Source organism: Carya illinoinensis, chromosome 8 (assembly GCF_018687715.1).
Source record: "Carya illinoinensis cultivar Pawnee chromosome 8, C.illinoinensisPawnee_v1, whole genome shotgun sequence".
NCBI classification, from domain to species: domain Eukaryota; kingdom Viridiplantae; phylum Streptophyta; class Magnoliopsida; order Fagales; family Juglandaceae; genus Carya; species Carya illinoinensis.
The window spans coordinates 18,633,125-18,657,790 of NC_056759.1; the positions used below are offsets into that span (position 1 = coordinate 18,633,125).

General features: G+C 36.2%; 1 protein-coding gene across 3 annotated transcripts in view; it reads left to right on the forward strand.

Annotated features, from left to right (window-relative positions):
• Positions 1-12,158: 12,158 nt before the first annotated feature.
• LOC122318158 (aspartic proteinase 36-like) overlaps positions 12,159-24,666 on the forward strand; it is a 41,052-nt gene continuing 28,544 nt past the window's right edge. For 2 of the 3 annotated variants that reach the window (XM_043135340.1, XM_043135342.1), the window contains exons 1-7: positions 12,160-12,683; positions 17,556-17,685; positions 17,843-18,090; positions 19,822-20,046; positions 21,164-21,326; positions 21,426-21,499; positions 24,556-24,646. In XM_043135340.1, coding sequence (XP_042991274.1) covers positions 12,454-12,683; positions 17,556-17,685; positions 17,843-18,090; positions 19,822-20,046; positions 21,164-21,326; positions 21,426-21,499; positions 24,556-24,646 — 1,161 coding nt within the window. In that variant the 5' untranslated portion in view covers positions 12,160-12,453. Of the gene's footprint in view, positions 12,684-17,555; positions 17,686-17,842; positions 18,091-19,821; positions 20,047-21,163; positions 21,327-21,425; positions 21,500-24,555; positions 24,647-24,666 lie in introns of all 3 variants that reach the window. The other variant, XM_043135341.1, reaches the window with a different exon arrangement.

Below are 24,666 nucleotides of genomic sequence, written 5' to 3' on the forward strand. Positions count from 1 at the left end.
AGGGGGGAACAAAGATTCAAAACGACGTCGTTTTGAATCTTTGTTTTTATTTTTTAAAAAGTCAGAGTTCGGAGTCAAAATTCAGAGCCCATGCTGACTCTGATTCCGACCTCCTACCCCATTTTCGGAGTGCCTCTGATTCCAACTCCGTTTTTCAAAAATTCCAACTCCATCGGAGTCAGAGTCGGAACGGAATTCGGTCGGAGTCAAAATTTTCAGAAATTTGCACACCCCTACTTTTACTTTGATAATCCATACCTTTTCAAATATTGTTTGGACTAATTGATTCGAATATGCATTCCTGATGATAAGTTTTCTTCGGTGTTGAGATTTTGTCATATGGGTGCATGTGGTGGTTTTTTTCAACAAAGAAAACAATCGCTAAAATTTTGTAAAGAGGTTTTTACTGGCCTTTCATGTTTAAACATGTTTATAATTTTTGTAAGGCTTGTGAGACTTTTCAAAAATTAGAATCCATTAGCAAAAGAGACATGATGCCTCTTTTCTCTATTCTTACCTTAGAAATTTTTTATTGTTGGGGAATAGACTTCATGGGACCTTTTCCAGTTTTCTTTGAAAACACATATATTTTATTAGCTCTGAATTATGTTTCAAAATAGGTGGAAGCTGTCGCTTGCAGAACAAATGACCATCGTGTTGTCCTAAAATTTTTGCAATCTCTGTTTACTCCTTTTGGCATGCCCAAAGTTATCATAAGTGATGAGGGTTCTCATTTTTGCAACAAACCATTTTCTACACTTATGAAGAAATATGGTATCACACACCGAGTTTCTACCCCTTATCACCCTCAAACAAATGGGCAAGCAGAATTGACAAACAGAGAGATAAAAATCATTTTAGAGAAAACTATCAATCCTAATATGAAAGATTGGTCAGTTAAGCTTCTTGATGCTTTGTGGGATTATAGGACAACTTTTAAAACAAATTTAGGGATGTCCCCTTATCGATTAGTTTATGGTAAAGTTTGTCATTTACCTGTTGATATTAAGCATCGAGCTCTTTGGGTTATAAAACATGTTAACATGTCACTTGATGAAGTTTCAAAGTTGAGAAAATTGTAGATCAATAAATTGGATGAAACTCGTTGGAATGCTTATGACAACGCTCAGCTGGCGAAGTAACGCATGAAAATTCTACATGATCAGAAAATTCATCCAAAGCATTTTACACTTGGCCAAGAAGTTTTTCTTTACAACTCTCGCTTACATATTTTTCCTGATAAATTAAAATCCCGATGGAGTGGGCCGTACATTATAAAGAAGGTTCATCTTCATGGCGCGATAGACATTATCAATCCGAAAAATGAGAATTGTTTTACTGTCAACAGACAATGTCTAAAATCATTTCTGAAGGTCTTTGATCCACATGAAGAGATCTTGCTTGTGTAAGATTCCAGGAAAGTGTTTTGATTTTTTCCCTCTTTACAGTTTTCTATAATTGCATTATTATTATTATTATTATTATTATTATTATTATTATTATTATTATTATTATTATTATTATTATTATTATTTATTTTGCTTTGATTTTATATTTCATGTTGATTTTTTTTTGTTTTGCTTGCTTATTTCTATACACTTTGTTTTCTTTTGTTCGATTCATTGAAGATCATGTCTCTCACTAGTTGCGGGGTAGTGTGTTTACATAGATTTAAAAAAAAATATGATGTGCATTGATACATATATGTTTGACACACACTCCTTTTATGGTATTTTGTGAAGATTTATTTTCAAGTTTAAGCATAGAGCATAATTTTTGATGCATCATATTTTGTTGATGTGTAGCTTGAAACACTAAGATGCTATACTTATTAAGATGAGACTTGATAAGATTTTTGTAGAACGAAGGGCAAATTTTGAAGGATATTTTGCACATACTTACTCTTGTAGTGTTCCTTATTTACTATTCACTGATTTAACACAGGAGAAGTAAACTGCAGGACTAACGAGCCATGCTTCAAAAAAAGAGAGAAGAAAATGAAAAGAGAAAGAAAAGAGAATTTGAAAAGATTAGGAAAAAAAAAAAGGAATAAAGGTGACTTAGTGAACTTTCCTAAATAAAATGGCTAGAAACAGTTACTTAAGACTTTGGGGGTTGAGTGTTCAACCTTTAAAAACAGAGTTTGCGTGAAAATTGCTAGTCCCTTGGACTTTAAGGTAGTTAGAATTAGTAATGATTAATCTTAAAGTTGAAAAATCCTATGACAAATCATGGCTAGTAATGAGGAACACACAGTCAGTTTAGCTCCACACACACATTTAAGTTCTGAGACATTTGCCTCAATTCTATATGAAAGATTGTTGAGATAGTCTTGGTGGGTATAGCTCCTAGGGTTGAGTAGTCATTGATTACCTTTTGTGACAATTCGGAATTGTGTTTAATTACTTTTGTTTGAATTTTGATCTTTATGCAATGTTCATCTCAACTAATTTTCACTATTTTGTTCAAGAATTAGCAAAATGTTAGTTGCGAGCTGAAATATTGCATACTTTTATATATTTAGAACCAATATATTTTAATTCTTTCATTACATTATTATTGATTTTAGATGGAAAAATGATTAAGATGCATAAATCTGAGTTGTGATTCAAAATTGATAAATAACATAATTTTTGCTTAATATTATAACAAACCCAAACTCAAACCTGCCCCTGTTCAAATATGGCTCATCAAACTCTTCCGACTCCGCCTCTTCCTCAACATTCCACCATGGAACACGCCCACCTTGCTGCTTATTGGGGATGTCTTGTTGCTGTCCCCTACGAGTTCCCACTTCTACCCTATCCAACCTCTCGTGAATAAGTTCTAATTCAACCCTCAACATACGCCTCATCTCCCCTAACAACGCTTGCATTTGGAGGTCGGATCTGCAGGTTGTCGACATTCTTCAATTATGTCTTCTTCTTTATTATTGGACATGTTTAGAATCTGCAAAACAAGGTTAGAATCCTCACAAGCACTCCCTCATGTGTTTTACTCAAAAATTGATACACTTGCACTCGTGTTTTCACTCTAAACGGCTTTTACCCTCTTATGGTCTCACACACTCTTGCCTTTTTCAACTCTTTTGTGTCTTCTTTAGTTCTTAATCGAATTTCAAGAAACTAATTCAAAATAATCAAGCAGCAATTCAAAAATGAGAAACAACCAAAACTCATAAAAAAGATCAAGAACTTCAATTAGGTGAGAAAAAAGATTGAAAGGAAGAAATTTTCTTACTAGAATCGTGTACTTTTTTTTTTTTTGCTTTTGCTTTTGCTCCTTTTTTTTTAAACTACAGCAGGCAATAGAAAATAAAAAAAATGAAGATAAAAGATAGTCAAACTTGCCTTAGAACCAAGGCTCTGATGCCAAATAATATGAACTCCACCAACAATTATGATGAAACCCGATAACAATGATGGTTTGGAATCCCAAGATCGTGTAGATAAGAATTGTTGAGCCTTGACCCGTCACCTAACTAGATGAGAACCAAGACTATGAAGGATTGAAACGCCACACCAAGAAACTTATGAATCTCTCAAGAATCAAGGTGATAAGTTGGTTGTTTGAACACCACAAGATTAACTTGATAAGTTCAGGAGTTCTTTCAAGAATGAAGAGGAACACAAGACCTTATAATGTTAATAATTTTTTGAAAACAAAATCTGCCTACAAAGTTCGTACAGCCCATGCTATATACTTGGAACAACCCTCCAAAAATAGGAAAAGTCATAACTTAGCTTTAAAGGCAACACAAGTATCAATATAAGCAAGTCCCCACATTTTTAGGCCTCTTGGACTTCTAAAGGTAGCAAAAAAGAAGGTGTTAACAGAGAAGGGTTGTGATTTCTGTAATGCAGAAAAGGAAAATACAATACATGCACTTTGCTCCTGCCCTTCTATAAAAGAAGTATGGTCTCTTTATTTCCCTTCAAGGATAGTTATAAGAGAGCATGAAACTTTTCTTGACATAGTTAAGAGGCTGCAACAGAATAAGGGAATTGAGATGCTTGAGTTGTTTTTCTTAATATGCTGGAGCTGCTTGTATAAAAGAAACATGAAGATGTTCGAGGCAAAGGAAGTAAATGTTAAGACTATTGTTGGAAATGCTTTATCAATGCAAAAATCATATAAGGAACTCAAAATCCACTTACGCCAATAAAACAGGATTTTCTCAATTTAATTAAAACGCATGTGCATGCACCATGTAAATGCGATATCAATGCACAAAACGATCAACCAACCATAAATCAATAAATCAAGCAACTCCGTCCTCCATCCATCCGACCCCTGAACTCCTCGGATTCAGTCCGGAATCAACCAACCAACAACAAATATTTATTGTAAGAGTAAAATACATTTAAATTTAAAATTAGAGTTTGGAAAATACTTACGGCGCTATATGGTATTTTTAGAAAGCTCGCGGCGTTGCAAACGGCGGAAGGAAATCAACGTAACAGTGAAATTTCACTGTGGCCGTGGGTTGTAAAATACCCACTTTTGAATGAAGATAAACCAAGACTCGGAATTGATAGGGAAGGGTCTAACGATGTTTATAAAGCTAAGGGAAGTGGAGTTTGGCCGTGGGTGGCGGCGAAAACGGCGGAGGAAGGGCTTAAACGCCCAAAACGGAAACTAGCTCGTGGGAGCTGTTCCAGCGACTGTTAGAGGCCGGAAATGGGTGGGTTAGGACGGCAAGGAGTCGGTGATGAAGTGGTGAAGAGGTGGTGGCAGGAGGTGGAGCGACGGCGGCAGATCGGAGCAAAAATCGTGTGGCTTGATATGCTTTTTTCGGCTGAACGGCTGCACAGTTGGGGATGAAACTTGGTGGGGTGGTTCACCAGAGGGAGTGGAAGAAAATGGTGGGGGTGGTGTGCCGCACGGTGGCTGGCGGCGGTGGTTCTGGGCGGAGAGAGAAAAACGAATGGAAATGGGTAGAGAGAGAGTCGTGCGGGAGAGAGAACCGGGGAGGGGAAAAAGAAAGAAAAAAAAAAGAAAGAAAAAGGAAAAAGAAGAAAAAAGATAAAGAAGAGAAAGAAGAAAAAAAAGAAAAGAGAAAAAGAAAAGATGAGGAGAAAGAAATGAGGTCCAGTCCTCACTCTGGAAACCAAAACAGATCCGCCAAAAACGACATTAAAAACCGTAAAACGACTAAATAAATAAAACACAATAGCAAATAAATAAAACCCAATTTAAAATGCAATAATTTAAAATAAATTAACCAATATATTAATTAAATTAAAAACAACCATTAAGTGAAAATACACGTAAAAGCGGGTCATCACATATACTATAGATAATTATATAATTAATTATGTACAACTATTATATAAATAATAATTTCTTTTTTAATTTCCATTCGTTCTAGTTCGGTTTGGAGTAAAAAATTCCTAGAACGGGATTGGACTGAATGAGTTCGGTCTCTTGAAAATTAGACCATACTTGTCCAAAAATAGCCTATTCAGTCAGTTTCTCTGGACCAGACTATCATATAATATAATAATCTAATAATATTATTTATAAACAACCGAAAGTTATAACTGGACAAATGTTTGATAATATTTCTTATAACATTTTTCATAACTCTACCAAATTGGGAAAAATTAATATTTTGAAAAATAATTTTTTTAAACCTTTTTTTTCATTTAATGTAATGTTTGTCCTTGTAGTGGGTCATTTTCAAAATAATTTTAATAAAAATCTACAAGAATTACGGTTCCTTTTGAAATTTCTTTTTCTTTCATGTTAGGATACAAAAGACTCAATGTTATAAATAAAATTCATTTTCTTAATTAAAAGATTACAGAGAAAAACATTAAATTTTATAATTAAAGTTTCTCGTACAAAATATTTTGTCTAGACTTTCGTATTCTTCCCCTTGGGCTATGCCCGTCCTGACCTGTCATACTCATCTTGTCCCTAGGAGGGCACACATAAAACTAAAATGAGTCGATGACTCGTAAGTATTACTTCATACAGTTAAAATATAATAACATAGATTTTCAATCATGCAATTATCACTCCATACATTCATATCATACATAGTATGCATAGACATTCTTTCGATTTTTCTTTAAAAACGCTTTCTTCTTTAAAACAGTTCCCCAAGCATCGCTGCCTTTATTTCTTAAATATTATGTTCATGCATTTATCTTTTTACGTACATTCATGCATGCATACATTCATGCATTCAGTCCATTCATACATACATGCATTCTTTCTTAACATGCATACGTTCTTTTCTTATCACTTTCATTGGCCGTTGCATACTGTTACGTCCTGTGAACTGGGGTTAGTGGTCTTTTAGACTTGATTCTGCCCGTGTCCACTGGTTGGGAATCCATTCCGTCAGGGTGCAGCACTTGGTGCACTACCAGTACTACTTACCCGGCATTGTAATCTGCCCAGTCTAGTTTATTCATTTGGTACAATTTCCATTCTATTCATGTGGCTGTTACGTATTTTCATACATCATAAGTAACTATTCTAAAAATAGAACTATGCCTCACTTGGAACACTCTTCATCCATCCCTGAGCTCTTACATGTCATTTACTATGCTAAAATCTTCAGAGTCATATTCCTTAAAGTGAATCCCCGTGATTTACCTTAGGGTTAAGACACTAAGATTTCCGTCTCATTCTTCTATTTCCACATTCCTACTCATGATTCCGACCGACAGAGTCATCATTCCAACCTTGGGCAACTTACCCATTACTACCTTCACATATCCTAGCTCATAATAAATCCTCTTTTCCAACTAGTCAGGCTACATGAATTCAAGCCAACTCTGGGACTAAAACACAATGTAATCATGTTGAGTACAAATTATCCATTATATATAGTAAACCTGTCTAGCACACGAGCCTCACCAAAGACACCTGTATCTGATCCCCTTTTATCACTTAAGAACAACTTATAAATCCAATAAACGCTCGCTTGTATAAACAAGCTTCATACTCCAATACCAACTTGCTTAGGGCCAGGAAGTAAGAGACCCAGTCGATAGGACTCTTCCTACTTTCCAACATTGTACAAGTTTATTTCAACACTTGATAGGAGAGGACTGCATCCACAAATGCACCTCTGTCATGTCACATAGCTCGAGACTAATCCCAAGTCACGTCATGACGCCCATCATGCTTCCGCTGCACTCTCTGATACTTTTCCACCACTTCTATATACTTTTAGCCATGGTCAAACACAAGGTGACACCTGTCACCTCAAACTACAGGCCACATCACCACTGTTCCGGAACACTGTTACACAGTTCCCGACGCTATACCATACACTCCACGCTTCTCCGTTATGCCATCCAACCCTTTATGACATGCCGTCCGGTGTATCATGACAGAGCACAAAGTACACTCACATGAACTCTCTTTCATCCACACTACAACACATATCGCTATGATATACGCCTCATGGTACATTGCTACATGACATGGAGTACGCACCATGCATACTCCCTTCGCTACATCACTTATTATCACAACGTGCATCACATGGTATGTCGCCACACAACACAGAGTACGCTCCATGCGTACTCCTTTCATTCTACGCCACACGTCACTACAACGCACGTCACACGGTGTGTCGCTATACTACACAGAGTACACTCCACGTGTACTCCCTTCACACTTCATGTTGTATCACAATTATGGCATCCATCTCACACCCATATTCACAACACAGTCCACAATACTACACAATCAAGTCCAACGCTTCACAACTACACTTCATTTCACAACTACACTTCATTTCACAACTACGCAATGAACTCCACAATTACTAACTAAATAGTCTACAACCCAACCGACTGACTAATATAACATCAACAACTAGAGATAGAGGGTTATACCATCGACAGGATAACTCGTGCGTCGCTCGCTGCTTGTCACGATCAAGGCGTCGAAGGAGTCGTACGTGGCGGTAACACCCTGTATGGTGGCTGTCCACCACGTGAAGTGGCTATTTGGGATCGAGAATAGCTACGCTCAAGGTGGCCTTGTGGTGGTCAAAGGTGGCGGAGCACGGCGGCATCACACCATGAACAGTGCATCCAAAATGGAGGGAAGGTGCTTGAGGTGGAGGAAGGCTATGAAACTTCACGTGAAGCTAGAGAGAGATAGAGGAAGATGTGGTGGAGCTGTGGTGGCGAGGTGGTGGCTGGGTGGTGGCTCAAGAAGGCGGATCGGCCACAAGAAGTGCAATTCGTGCCTTGGAAAGTGAGGGCCGTGTATAGCTCGGTTGGACATGAAAATTGTTAGAGAAGGTCGTGGTGATGAGAAGAACAAGATGACGGTGGTGAGACGCCATGGGTAGCCGTGTACGGCAATGCACGGTGGTGCATCCGAATCTATGCTTGTGGAGACCCATCGGAGAAAGAGAGAGGTAGAGGAAAAGGAGGACATGGGAAGGAAGCCCACGATGTGGTGGTGCTGGTGGAAGTGCTCATCGGCCGTTTTGGCCATGTATGGCAGCTCTAGGTGGAGGAATAGACTCAAAGACCCATTTGGTTGGAGGGAGAAATAGAGAGAGGGCTGCTGGTGTAGCTCACCACTAGTGGACTAGAGCTCGCTGGTGGGAGGAGAACATGCCGGAGGTTGAGGTGAGGCACGACGACTGGAGGTGGTGCTGGTTGGAAGCACGAACCAAACTGTGCATGGGAAGAGAGAGAGGAGAGAGAGAGAAGAGAAGAAAAAAGAGAAAAAGTGAGGGAGAAAGGTTAAGGGCTTGGGCATTTAATCCAAATTCTTTGTTTCGGGATCCTCAAAACGATCTAATGATGAGTTTAAATATTGATTTGAAAACGCGTAAGTGTTTTATTTAAACCAAAGTTTAAAATAAAACACTGAGAGGAATTAAAATAGAATAAAGTTTATAAAATAATATTTCTTTATCATTATTTAAAATGATGAAGTATCATTAATTTTGCAAAGAGAATAAAATCATTTAAATTAATTTAGAGTTTTCAACATAAAGTTAAATCTCTTAATATTTTAAAATAATTAAAATTTTAATTTAAGTAATTATCCACAATTATAATATTTTTAAAGCTCACTAAAATAGTATAATTGTGTTACTTTAAAAACAAGTTTATCTAATAATACTGAAAATATCTTATGTAGATATTTTCAAAATATTTAAAATATCCATAAATTTTAAAATATCTATCTTACTTTGAAATTCACTGGATAACTTTGAGAAAACGCCATTAAGGTACAGCACGTAGGACGAGGCTCAACATGTAAACTGAAACTCAACACATAAAACGAGGCTCATTAAGTAGATCAAAACTCGACACGTAGAACGAAACTCATAATTAAAGAAGAAGAAGAAAGAATGAGCGGATATCACATTTAACCTCAAAACAAACATAATACATTTAACCTCAAAACAAACATAATCTAAAAAAAACTTTCGCTAGATAGAGAAGAAACAAAGAGAGGAAAAAGCAAATGGAAGAAAAAAGAATAGGACAATATTTAGGAATTTTTATTAAGTATTTCAAAATATGAACAACATGTAGTTTTAGGGTTGCTTTTTTTTTTTACATAAAATTAAACTATCTCATCTTATCTTATTTCATATAATCATTATAAAATTTTTAAACTTTCACATAAAATGTAATAAATAGTTCAACTTTTTCAAATCACAAAACAAAATTAATATTAAAAAATTATATTATAACAATATTTTATTCAACTTTAAAAAAAATCTCATCTTATCAAAACTGTATAATCAAATGGGACCTTAATATATTAGTTTGTCCTTTGGTCACTTCTTATGCTCTATTTGATAACTTTTAAATAATTATACCTTTAACTTTAATTAAAAAGGTCATTCCGTCAACAGTCAGTTAAATTGCCACACAAGCTCCAATTGCTAAAACCTCATTTGGATAGTCATATAAGATAAGACAATGGTAGTGAAGTATTTGGATTAAAATATGAAATGAGTTGGTTTGTAAAAATTTGTGTTTTGATGTAAAAGTGAGATAAGATGATTTTAATATTTTATGTGCATCTTATAAAGTGATAGGTCCTACCAATAATTTTATACCTTTTATTATAAAATACATCATTATATTTCTCTCTCCTAGCCATGATACATTCTATTTTTCCCTTTTATTTCATTTGCCTCTTCATGCCGTCCAACCCTGGTCACAGTGTTGCGCTGTTGCCACGTCTTAGGTAAGTTTTCACGCTCTTTTTATCTCTCTTCCTTCCCTCTGCTTCTCTCTTTATGACTTTTCATCTTCTTGTTCGTTTCCTAGTGTGCCACTACCCCTTTCCCCCACTCACCCACCTTAACACAACCATTCAAAAACTACTTATAGTTTCCCCCAATCCTTTCCTTCTCTCTGCTCTTCCCCTATAAATACACCTCTCCCTCCCCCTACTCATCCACCTCAATGCAAAACTACCAATGAACACAAATTTTGAAATGAAACCAAAAAATAAACAACAAAGAATGAACTATCTGAATCATGTTTGGATGGCGACGAGCATTGTAGTGGTGCAAGGCCACACAAATTAGGGGGGTAAATTGAAATCTGTCGTCAATTCTCTTTAACTCAGTAGGAGAAAGTTCTTTAGCAACAACAATGCCTCTGATCTCCGGTCACCATCTGGTATGGTCAGATAGTATCTTGTTTTGGGAAATTCAGACACCACTTATTGGAAGCTCACACCCAAGCCTCCACACATGCCTAGGAAGCCATCGTCTCCATGTACTACATACAACAAAGCTCCCAACTAGCGATAGTCTCCATCTGGGTTGTCAAAATGTATTGTCTTCTCAATCAATAGTATTAAAAAAAGAGAGATTGTGATGAATTTGACTCAGTGGAATAGGATGCAAACATGTCCTGGCCGTATGAAACGAGATGGAGTGGTTTGTATTTCATCTAAAAATCCAAACTAGGCCAGAAAACTAAAACTTAATAAACCTCGACTACACATAGACCTAGGTAGCTTAAATGCTATCTGGGACGATCAGGGTGGAAGCCTTGAAATGACTTAGGCCATATTGGGGTTGGCCAAGCAGGGCCCGAATACTAAGGTGACCCCAGGCAAATGCTTAGATCAACATTTGGGTAATGTGGTCACGCCCAAAATATGCTTGGGTAATCAAGTGTCAACTTTGGTTGCCTCAAACAATGCCTTTGTGCAAAATGAGCATAGCCTAGATCGTCCAAGGCTAGAACCCAAGCACTCCTTAGGATGACCTAGGAGCTTGGGTTGCAAACAATGCGACCTTTAAGTACATCCTCAGCCTCTTTTTAGGATTTGGCAAACAAGGCAACACCTAGATCGCTAGCCAAACAAGAAGGCAATCGGAGTCCTGACCAGGTCACCCAAAGATTTCAATTTTTATTTTTTTGTGTTTATTTATTTTATTTTCAAAATGAGACCTACACTCATTATTAGTCTTGATATAATATTTTAATTGATTATTAACGGAAAATTAATAAAATAAAGGATTTGATCAAAGCTCAGGCAAATGGAGTAAAAAGCTCAAAGCTAGAAATAGGAACTATGTGTCCAAAAGAGGATTATCTTAATATCTAATGCTAATATAAAATAAAATCATTAACTTTTATTTTTGAATGACTATGATAAAACAGTAATATCATTAGATCAGTCCGCGTTTCAAGATTTATTCCAAAATTTCCCATTTTTACTATAACACATTGGCATGATTTAAATAGTAAATTAAAATGAAATGAATTGAAGTAATTTGTGAATAACAATAACATATTTGAATTGAAATGAGATGAATTAAAAATAGTTTGAATTAAAATATTTTACAAAATTTTGATAAATGAAGGAGAAAAAGTTAAATAAAAATATTGGTAGACTATAATTTTTAATATTATTTTTATTTTAAAATTTGAAAAAATTGAATTACATTTTATATTTAGTTTAGAAGTTTGTAAAAATTATAATAATTAGATATTAATTAGATAAAAAAATAGAAGATTTAAAATAAAAAATATTTATATTTATGATGTTTGACTTTTATTTTTATATTTTTAACATATTTAAAGATTCTTAAGAAATAAAAAAATATATAAATATATTAAAAGTCATTTTTTTAATTATTAAATAAAAAAAAAAAATTTAGATACACTGTTCAAAATGAGGGGCAAAAGGAGTGTACATGCTACCATTTTCAGGCGAAATAGATTGAAGTGTCCAGATGATATGGATTGAACGATCTGTGTCTAAACCAGGCCTTGATATTTTCTACGAGAAATCATGTACTCGTAATTTCGTTTGACATTGAATTCGCCGTCTGTGTCTCAAGTGTCTGTGTCACAGGTTTACGTCCCTGGTTTCCTCTTTGCCCCCTCACCGACCTCTCTTCCTTCAGAGGGGGTGCGGAATTTCAACCGGCCTAGTTGCTTTCAAACTGGGGCTTTGAAGGAGTTGTGGTCGGTGGGAATGGATCTCTGGCGGTTGGCTTATTCGGTGCTCCTTTTTCTGGCTTCTTCCTCCTCTTTCATTGCTGTTGATTTTGTTAGAGCCAATGTGGTGTTCCCGGTGGAGCACAAGTTTAAGGGCCTGGAACGGAACTTGAGTGCATTCAAAGCCCATGATGTACGCCGTCACGGTAGAACACTTTTTGATGTGGATCTTAAATTGGGTGGCAATGGTCAGCCTACTGAAACTGGGTTGGTTCCTTGATTTCTCTCTTTCCTTGAATTCTTTGAATTTGCATTCTGGGTTTCTTGCAGCGCTATTATGTGTTTTCCATTATGGTGATAGTTTGTTTCGTTTGTGCAAACTTCATTTGACTATAGATTATGGGCTTTCTTTCTGATTTACTGAAATGCTTATTTCAGCTCTTTCTGGTTTCTTGTGCGATGGTTAAGTTAAATTGAAAATTCATTTGCATATACGATTTGAGCTTTCTTGCTTTCTATTTTCTTTTTTGCTGAGTTTGCTCGTAGTTGGTTTCTTGGGAATATTACGTTTTTAGCTTTCTGATTATTTGATTCCGATAAATAATGATTGATATTGCTATTTGTTTGAACTTTATGTCTGATATGATGTTATATGTGCTTGTGTTACTTTATTACGCTGAGATCCTTGGTGATAAAAAAAAGTATGCTCAGATCCAATCTCTATATTTCTCTCCCGTGCCTTTATGGATATCGTTTTCTCTAGTTAATTTAAGATACAACTATTGCATTATTGGAGGATTATTGGTTTGTTTGACGTTTCTTTCTTATTTAGTCTGTTGTTTTGGTGCAGAGAGAATCCAGAAATTTAGTCTAGTTGAGCCTAGTAGTTGCTTAAGGCTGAACTAACTGAATCTTTTTGGACAAACATTAAAATTTAGTACTCTTTTTTTTTCATTATTTCTGTACGTGCTATCACGGGATACACACACATACATACACATACACACATTCGCATATGTAACACACCTCAAACTACTTAAAGAACAAATACACTGAAATCGCTCACTTCGAGGGAAGCACCTCCAGATAAAAGAGGAAGAAGATGATAAGAGAAGATAAAATATAAATTTCATTCAAGTTTCTCGATGATGAACACTAGAGCCCTTGGCTTGTATATAAACAAGATGCCTCCTATATGGGCCCAGGCTAACAAAACTAAAAGCATACAAAGAAAATAAACCTAAAGGTCCGGGCCCATAACTTGCTATCTTATAGTCCAAATGACATATTGGACTGAAATAAAAAGAAAGACTAATGAATTTAAATGGGCTCGTGGCCAACAACATATGACTCAAACCTAGTCAACTGAGGCCCAGTGATTTGTTCTTTGAACTGTGACAAACCCTCCACCTTCGAAGCACCTTGCACACAAGGTGTAGGTATGCTTCTTGGAGTTGTTGTGGGTGAACTGAAATGTGAAAAGAGTTGCCGCAACATCATCAACCGCCTTGACAGAGCTGTTGCTCAATTGTAATCTTCTATTTAGTTTGATTATTCTCTTCAAGTGAGGCCCATGATGCTTGATCTCAAGGTGGACCATATACTCCACATAATTTTCATAATGGAGCCTATATATCAGCATAACCCTTCTCATCTCTAGCACAACACATTCTTGAGGAAGAGTAACTCTTAAGAATCCATGAATATCCTAAAGAATCTGACAAGGATACAAAATCACTAAGTGGATATTGCATCAAGGTTTCCCCTTGACTACCAACACTCGAGACCAATGTTCTCTCTTTAATGCTGAGCTTCTTGTAAAAGTTAATAACAAACCTGCTGACTAGACACCCATATGTTAATCCTACCATTATTCCAAGAACCAATTGACCTACTGGAACATTAGTACCAAATGTCACCACAACTAAGGCATAAATTAACATAGCCAAAAAGATCAATAAACCTTGAGCACCAAACTCATGGATGGTTTTTGCACTGAGTAGATTTCTAATGGCATCATCCCGAATATTAAAATAAACATGCCATATACGTTGACCCCTCCACCAAGATGTAATCTCTTTCAATGCAAATAATACACCACCACGTAGCCAAGGTCTCCTCCCAAGTCTATCAACTACAAAAACAATTGCTTCAATCAAGATCCACTTCAATAATCCAAGTAAGATCCGGAACGAGACATTATCAGTTTTTAACCGTCTCTCAAGCCTTTTATCAAACGGATTCTTTGCGCTAAGCAATTCTCTATGCTTTTTAAGCTTTTCTTCAAGAGTCATCTCCTTATTTGGGCTCACAATCATAGCATGTTGTTCCTGTTGGGAATTTGGACCTCCCAAATTCACCCTCCTAGGATCTACCTTTTGCAGGAATAACAAGATAAATAGAGAAATAATAACAACATAAGAAATTTACGTGGAAACTCCAAAATAGGAGAAAAACCACCAGACCTAGAGAAAAAAATCCACTATGTGAAAAATTGTTACAATCACACAATTTCTCTCCTCACCCCAAACACACCCACAAAGCTTTCCCCACTAGCAAAACTTTAACTCACCTCTTGCCATTTTACAAAAATAGACAATAGGAGAATTTAACTAGAATCAAAAGTTACTTGCTAAGCATTTGACTGGTGCACTTAAACTAAGAGGTTAAGCCCCTTATTTATAAGCATGAGGATTTGCTCCTTCATTATTTGCCACCGGTGTGGGACTAAACAAAGGAGCAATTTAGTCAACAGTTCCAAACTTCTATCTCCTAAAAATCCCCTAGAATTTCAGCAACATCTTCCTTGTTTAGATTACATGATTTCACAGAGATAATCACTTTCTCAAGAGAAGTGTACCTTAATATAGCATAGCTATCTTTCACATCATAGAGAGAGGGATATGGCTGCCCACTGCCATTGTCACACAAATTCTTCTGCATGTACCTATTTATATTCCAATTTTCCCATGCAATAAGCTACTCCACAGCAATTGAAAAAATAGGAATAATGATAGAATTGTAGCCCAACGTTCCAAAGATGCGGGCTTGGCTTCCTACCACTACAGCTTGCTCCCTATCTGCAAGAATTACAACTATGTAAACCATAGTCATGAAAGAAATTTTGACTGATACAGGGTGTACACCAAATCTCAAACTTTCTTAAGGTCTCATAGGGCTCTTCTAAGCTTCCGAAAGATCCATCAGTGATCTATGGCTGAAGCTTGTAAGTCGGAGGGGGCTTGCTAGAGACGCTGTGAGACCTTCCCATCCGCACCGAAAAGGAGTCCATCGGTTGCCTAGACAACTTTTGGCGCTTCACGGGGGAGATCTTAGGACTCTTGCAACTTCCACTGTCATTCTTTTTCACTAGATGGCCTTGTGTCAAAGAACTAATTCCCTGCTCTATAGATGCACTTCCAAGACCGACCACCTCACTAAGAAATGATTTTCTTTCTTCCGATGGCATTTCGAAATTTGTATTTCCAAACCCCTGTATTCTTTTGTTAAGATCTTCAGCAGGAGCTGGCTTATCATTCTTTGAAGAGAAAATAGCAGAGATACCCTCATGAGTAGTGTCCCACACAGCCTTATTGAGTGCATTCCCTTTCAAAGGATCCAACTGTCCCTTATAGTTAAATAACTGGCGAACAGCAGCGGAATGTCTCTGTATTTCTCTCCTAAACTCCACACTAGATTTCCCCACTGCGTATTTTATCAACCTTAGAGCCTTCTGTTTAACAATTGGGCTCTTGTGCTCGAGCATCTTTAGTATAAACTCCCAGACCTCCTTTACAATGCTGACATGCGAAGATCGCAAGAGATTGCAGATCTCCTCTAACTTGTACACTGGCATGACCTTAACCTCGTCCGATGTGGCAGCGCCGATCATCCAGGACCTCCAGTATGAATCCACTGCTCTTTGGCTCAAATCCATTCCCCCCAATTTGAGCTCAAATCCTTCGTATAAAGAATTAATTGCAATGGTCATTTGGGGAGTGGAAGACAGATTTTTCGTAGCTCTCTCGCATGATGTTCTCAACCTCCTGAGAGCTCTTGTGTTGCCCCTCATGTCCATGCCAGGGGCCTCCTCTCGGTCTAGAAGCCAGTCATCAACAAGGGAAAGCTGCTCGAGGGCGTGAATCTTCCATGGAGGGTGCCATACAAGGTGTACAGAGGCATGAGCTTCTCCCCTGTAAATAACCACAACCATAGGCTTGAATGGCCACAATGTAGTGTCACTCTGAACAAAAGCATCACCAAATCTACGGCCAATCAGCCTCCTAAGTTCGAAGATAGTGTTGATGGGTTTCATGGTAATCTGGTTCTTGGCCCCATTACCAATGACATACTCCATCTCAGTAAGAACAACATCCGACGGTGCGTTGATGGAGGAAAGAAATGAAAGACAAAAAGGGGAATCTGAAGGTTGAGGAAATAAGACGGGATTTTTTAAAACAGAGGAAAGAAGAATTGCATCAAGATCACCCTCCGTGCGTTCTTCTTCTTGCATCACACAAGCCTGGTGTTCTAGATAGGTTAAATCTTTGTTGAAGTTTTTCCTAAAATTTTCCAAGTCGTTCTTGGTATCTTTGAATGTCTGCAGAATAACTTCAATTCATTGCTATGATTGTTTGACTAGCTCCTTGATTTTGAGTAATGCTGAGAGAATTTCGTCCATTTCCATAGATTGAAAGAATAGAGATCGATGTCTCTCTGATACCAATTGTAACACACCTCAAACAACTTAAAGAAAAAATACACTAAAATCGTTCCCTTTAAGGGGTGCACCACCAGAGAAAAGAGGAAGAAGATGATAAGAGAAGATAAAATATAAATTTCTTTCAAGTTTCTGGATGATGAACACTAGAGCCCTTGGCTCGTATATAAACAAGATGCCCCTACATGGGCCTAGGCTAACAAAACTAAAAGCATACAAAGAAAATAAAACTAAAGGTCCAGGCTCATAACTTGCTATCTTATAGTCCAAATGATATATTGGACTGAAATAAAAAGAAAGACTAATGAATTTAAATGGGCTCATGACCAACAACATTCAAGTAAGAAGAAAAGGATAAAGCATTAATATTTTTTTACATTTGCTTTTGCATGCTTATATGGTTTACTTGGGTGCTGTAGGCTGTACTTTGCTAAAATTGGGATTGGGTCTCCATCAAAGCAATATTATGTGCAAGTTGATACAGGAAGTGACATTCTTTGGGTGAATTGTATCGGCTGCAGCAGGTGCCCCAAGAAAAGCGGTCTCGGTGTATGTACTTTTAAATCTTGAATCGAGTCTCAATTTGTTTTTTGGATCAGAACTATTTTACTCTATATTTCCTCACATGTGAATTTATATCGAGTTACCCAACTTATATTGACCATTTTATTGGCGCTACATTATTATTATGATGATTGTACTACAGATAGAACTGACACTATATGATCCAAAGAGCTCCTCTACTTCAAGTTTGGTTACTTGCGATCAAGATTTTTGCAATTCCACAGAAGACGGTCCACTTATTGGTTGCAAGCCTGGCTTGGCTTGCCAATATAATGTTGTTTATGGGGATGGAAGCTCAACTTCTGGATACTTCGTAGAGGATAAAGTGCAACTTGATCAAGTGACTGGAAACCTTCGAACAGCACCAGCAAATGGGAGTATCATATTCGGGTGGGTTTCTAATATTATGCTTCAACACCATAAAATGGACAATTTTAGCTATTATTCATGACCTAGCATATTTGGGACATGGTTATATGTAAAATGCTGAATGTTAGCTATAATGATAATATCTTTTGCTTTTTTACATCCAAGAGTATAAATTTAAAAATATAAGTGACATGATAGGAGTTCAGCTAAAGTGATATCTTGGCACGATTTGAGATATATGGCCAATAGGGGTGTAATCGGTCCAGTCTTGTCCATGGGGGTCACGGACTGAAAATTTAGGTCCATGATTTTTCCAGCTTGGACGGGACCGATTAACCCTAGCTAACGGTTCGGTCGGTGTAATCAGTCTGATTGGGTCCATATGAGTTAAGAACATTTTTTTTCCCTTTTTTTTTTTGGCAAATAAATTAATACAAAAAATTAATTAAATTAGTAAAATTAAAATTAAGTTAACTCTTTAATGTGGATTATATAATTAACTCATTAAAAAATTATTAATTAGAATTATATCTATGATCTTAATAGTTACTAACTTAGTACTAGTATTTATAATGACTGAATTATAACATTTTATATATGGTTAATGAATATTAAATAATTTAATTGTCCATAGATTATTCGTGTTTACTTGCAAGTTAGGTATCTTAAAAAAAATGACCTAATTAAAATTAAGTGTAAATGGTAGAGTTTGTATGTACATACAATTTACTTATAAAAAAATGTATGTACGAATAATATCATATATGATCATATGATTTATTAGTTATTTGATAGCATATATTATTTTAACATTTTATATGGTCAATGATAATAGATTAGATGAAAATTACATAATTAACTTATACAAGTAGTATATAAAATAATATATTATATATATATATAAAATATTTTAAAAATTTATGACAATCTAATTCGGTTGGTTTTGGTCTGGTCCAAAAAATCCACACCTCGAGACTGGACCGAAAACCGAATTCCTCACAAACAAAGGACTGAAACCGACCAAAATTTTTTTCAGTCCGGTCCAAACTGGACTGAACCGTTTGGTCCAGTCAGTTTTTCCGGTTTAGACCGTAAAATTTTCACCCCTAATGGTCAATATTTTTCTTGACTGCTAAAATTTGTTATTTTTATTATGCTATTTTTCAATATAATTGTACTTATAAAAAAATATTTCAATAGAATTGTATCTAAACCTTGAATATCACCCAATATATTTTCATTTTTTTCCTCTAAATTTCTTGAGTATTTATACATCCTTTTAATGAATTACCAGCATTCTCTCACTTACGCTATAACGACAAACTTTGACTCAATGCAATTGAACCCAATCTTGAAGTTTTAGTGTCATCTTGTCCTTTCTAGCCAAAACAATAGTGAACTTAGACAAAACCATATAAATGACATGATTGGCCCTGGTGGCAATTAGAGGCTTGTGTTATTTATTTGCTCAGTTAAAGGCGGTTTTCAATAGAGATTAGAGGGGATAAACTGACATTGAGATTTTAAATTAAGGTCCAAGTTCTATTGAGGTAAAGTTTAATAGTGCTGATTGGTTTCTCAAAAACCTTGTTCTAGTTCACTACTACATACTCTTTACAAGCTTCATCACAAGTTTCAAGTCGAGTTCTGCTGTGGAATTTTAATTTTGTCCAAAATGATTTCTTCTTGGAGCATTGTGTACACTAGCAGTGCTGTTTCTAGATATTATAAACTTGCTTCCTTGTGTGATAGGTGTGGATCTAAACAATCAGGGGAGCTTGGTTCATCTTCGGAAGCTCTTGATGGCATACTTGGTTTTGGACAGGCAAATTCCTCCATGATTTCACAGCTTGCTTCAGCTGGAAAGTTGAAAAAAATGTTTGCACACTGCTTGGATAATATACATGGTGGTGGAATCTTTGCCATTGGCCAAGTGGTGCATCCAAAAGTGAACACAACGCCATTGGTGCCAAATCAGTATGTGATGCTACTGGACATTCTATAAAACTTGTGATATTTATAGCTACCATTATTGGTTGACTGGTAGTAGTTCACTGTTATTAGTTAAATGAGAATTGATCAGTTTTGATAGTGATGCCATTAATAGGGAAAGTTCGAGCTAACCATTTCTTAGTTTATTCTTATCTATTTTCTATTTCGGCTTCTACTGCCGTTCTTTGCTCTGTTGTTTGGGGACTCAGAATTTCTTTACCTTATGCTTGATTTAATTCTGCGCTGAGTTTAATGTGAATGAAGTTATATGCAAATGGTTGGAAGAGGTAGAGATTACAAATCATTCATCCAATTATTGCTTATTGGATGCTAGAGATTACAAGAATTAGCTTTTGTTGGTATGATTTAATTATTTATGTTCTCTTCTCGAGTAAAAAGCTTTGTGGCTATGGTAGCAATGGAAGCAAACATTGTGCTCAACTTTGGTTAACATACTACTGATCTGACCCATCTCAACTTTGGATCAATTGAAAGAGGAAAGGAAGATTAGATGAAGAAGTGAGAAACATTGTGCTCCCAATTTTACCGCAAGTTTGAACTGAGAATTAGTTTTCCGGTAGATTTTTTAGCATTCAATCCATCTACACAAAGTATTAAATTGGTTAATGCCGTTGTGAATCATCCTGGTTGTTTATGACAATTTGACTTGCCTTGGTATGTTTAATAGCAATGTAAGATATATGTTAGATTTAGTTTAAGTGGACAATAGTGACATCAATAAAACTACTTAAGTATGAATTTTGTTTTATATATAAAAGACGGAGCCCTAGAGCTTGACTCATTAAAAAGGATCATTATTACATTGAAGGCTTCGCTTTGTGTATCTTATTAAGGTATAATGTTCTACCAAAATTTATTTCCCAACTGTGGTATAAGTGCTTGGAACCTAACTATTAAGTTCATTATAAAGCTGACTATAATTTTTTAATTCTTTATAAAATTTATAAAAGTGTTTCTTTGCAGAATGTTTTCTTAGTTTTTAAATTCTTATTCAAGTATTTTTGTTTTTTTTTTTTTTTTTTATATGAAGTTAAGTTTTAGCTTGTGAAAGTTGTAATTTTTTTCTTATCTACAATCATAGGGCACATTACAATGTTGTATTGAAGGATATTGAGGTGGGTGGTGACGTTCTATCGCTTCCTTCAGATACATTTGAAAATGGACTTCGGAAAGGAACAATAATTGATAGTGGTACAACTTTGGCTTATCTTCCGGAGGTGGTTTATGAGACCCTAATACCTAAGGTACAAGATATTCTTTTAACTCACATTAATTTGAGGGCTTCCTTGCAGATTCTTACATGCCTGCGCACATAATTATTTTCATATTCCTTTTGTATTCAGATTATGGCTCAGCAGCCTGGATTGAAATTACATACCGTTGAAGACCAGTTTGATTGTTTCCAGTACATTGGAAAGTAAGGCGTCAACTGAAAAGACTTTTGCAATTTTTTATTATAAGAGTAACAAAAGCTTTATTACCTCTTGGTAGTGTAGGGGTTAAAACCATCTCATTTCTGTATTAAATGTTGCACAACAATGAAATCAGATGAATCATAAGATTTCTGAAACTGAAAGGTTTTACATAATAGATCCCAGACGAAAGAAGAGAGGAGAATAACATATAATAAAAATAGTAAGGATATTTATAGTATATTTTTTGATAAGTAAAATAAAATTCATTGAATCAAAGTAAATAGGTGTAGCCCAAGTACACAAAAAGCATACAAAAGATAGCACCCACTTACATGTTAGGAGCTAGAAATGGATACAAGAAATTCATAAAAGCTAGCCCCATTGAAGAAATAGTGGAGGCCCATATGAATAAAGTATGGAAAAAGAAACATCTAAGTCCTTCCAAGAACGTTCCCGAACTTTGAAACTCTGGCTGTTCCTTTCAAGCCAAATGCATCACATGAGACATAAATCCATTTTTCCCTCTACAGAAATTTGAGGGTTACCCTGAAGCCCTCTCCAACAAGCAAAAAAATCCACCACCCTCTTGGGTATCACCCAAGCAACTCCAATCCGGTTAAAAATCTCATCCCATAAAGCCCTTGCCACCTCACAATGAAGTAATAAATAATCCACTGATTCACCACTTTTTTTACACATTGCACCAATCCCCACCAATGAGTATGCACTTTCTCTGATTGTCTATGGTCAAAAAATTTTCATTGGAAGCAGTCCAGCCAAAGAAAGCAACCATGGGAGGCACCTTACTCTTCCAAATACGCTTCCAAGGAAAAGGATTATGGTTTTGACATAACATGGCCTTGTATAGGGATCCGACGTTGAACATATTGTTCCTAGAATGAGTCCAAAACAACCTTTCCACCTCCGCACTACTAGTGCTTGAAGTGTTCAACAAGCTGAATTGATCTGAAATATCACCCAATTCCCAATCTTGGACAGCTCTAAGAAAATGAACATTCAACTATAAAGAACCACTAGAGCTGCCGAAAAGGTCTGCCACCGAAGCCTCCTGGTCATAGGACATCTGAAAAAGGGAGGAAATGCATGTTTAAGGGCCATTTCACCACATCGGATGTCATTTCAAAATCTGACCCTGGATTTTTTTCCCACCACAAATCTCAGGTGACTAACAAAACCCGCCCAACCATTCCTACCGACCACCTCTCACTTCATTAGAGCACCAACCCAATCACTCCCATATATGGAATCAATAATAGTCCTCCATGGTGACTCCCATAACCATTTCCCAAGGAGCCTCATTAAAAATCCTCACCTTTCAGATCCCCTATCTTCTGTGAGAGATTGGGGAACAAACCATATCCCACCTAACCAAATGGACTTGGTCTTCTTCTCGATTCCTTTTCACAAGAAAGTACGAAAATACTTAATTTGATTAGTCACACTTGCAGGCAAAGGAAAAAGTGAGAGAAAATCTTTAAGGAGGTTGGAAAAAGTACACTTGATTGATGTCCCCCTTTTGACAAGTAAATCCTTTCCCAACTTGCCAACGTTCTCTCAATCTTCTCGATAACGCCATCTCAAATTGTCTTCGACTTATATGAGTGGTCCCCAGCGGAAGACCAAGGTATTTTCATGGGTAGTGAAGATACCTTGCATCCCAAAATATTAGCCAAGCCTCTTGTATTATGCACAGAACCCATTGGAACCATCTTGAACTTTGCAGGATTCACATTTAGGTCGGAGACAACTTCAAAAACGAAAAAAAGAAAAGCAAAAGAACTCTACATGATTGAATGTGACCATGCTTTGGCGCACAAAAAACCAGTGTATCATCTACAAAAAATTGGAAACATTGATAAAACCATTATTAGTACAACCCACTGAAAGCCCCCTTCAACAGCAGTCTTCAACATCCTACTAAGCGCACCTGTAACGATAACAAAAGGAAAGTAGACAACGAGTCTCCTTGTCTCAATCCACAAGAGCTGTTAAAGAAACTAATGGGGGTTCTATTTACCAAGATCGAGAATCGGACTGTGGATACACAATGCTTGATTCACATACACCACATACACCCTCCTTGCCGTTGAAGAGCTCTGCTGTTCTATTAAGAGAAAGGATTATAAATACTGGCACGACAAGTATATAACTCTTAAGAAATTAGGATTTGGTATTTTGCTATTGCAGAAGATTATTTTCGAGCAATTAGAACTGGAGGACGAGGACGATTATGATTTAGAAATGGAGTATAAAAGCTTTGCCAAAGTTGTGCTGGCATTGTGTAGTGGTAGAGGCATCTCTATAGGGCTTGAGGTGGGGTCTTGGCTCTGCCAAAGTTATACAGACAAGCTCAAACTCTTCTCACCTTTTCTTTTCTCTTTTAATTCAAGTGTTTAAACTATTACTTGTGACATCTTTAAAATGCATGTCTCTTTACCTTGTTATGGTCCTGTCTTTCCAGTGCCTCCCAATTTATTAATTTTCAATCTTTTCTTTATATACTTTATAAATATCGATTTGAGAGGAGCTTAGCAATTGTTTTAATCATTCTTTCTTTTATCTGCAACTTATATTTTTTGTTATTACTAATGTGTGAGCCATATAATGAGCAAAGGCCATTAGAAATGATTTTCGAGTTTAATAATTTCCTTTTTATGTGATAATGCACCAGTTAATGAATTATAGTTTACTAATTCCAAGATAGATTTTGACATTTATTACAAATTACAAACTCAAATTTATTGAATTGATGAAGCTACAATTTTTTATAGAGTTCTGTTACTTATAAGCTGGTGTGTCAGCACACCACTTGCTGTGGGACACATTAGAGTTTTTGAAAAAAGCCAAAACTCTAATACTTTTTCATGCTAGCTGATGTAGAAGGCTTCCACATCAGTGGTGTGTTGGATGTGTCAATAAGTAGCCTTGCAAATAGATTCTATGCTGTGTCAACTTCACGAATGTATTTCAAGCTGTTTAATACTTTGAGGCTTTTGCAGAGACAAGCTTGATTTTCTCTTTTCTTGTATTCCTGCAGTGTTGAACATGGATTCCCAACAGTCAAGTTTCATTTTGAACGTTCCCTTTCTTTGACAGTTTACCCCCATGAGTATTTATTCCAGATTCGAGTAAGTAATGTGAGAGTTAA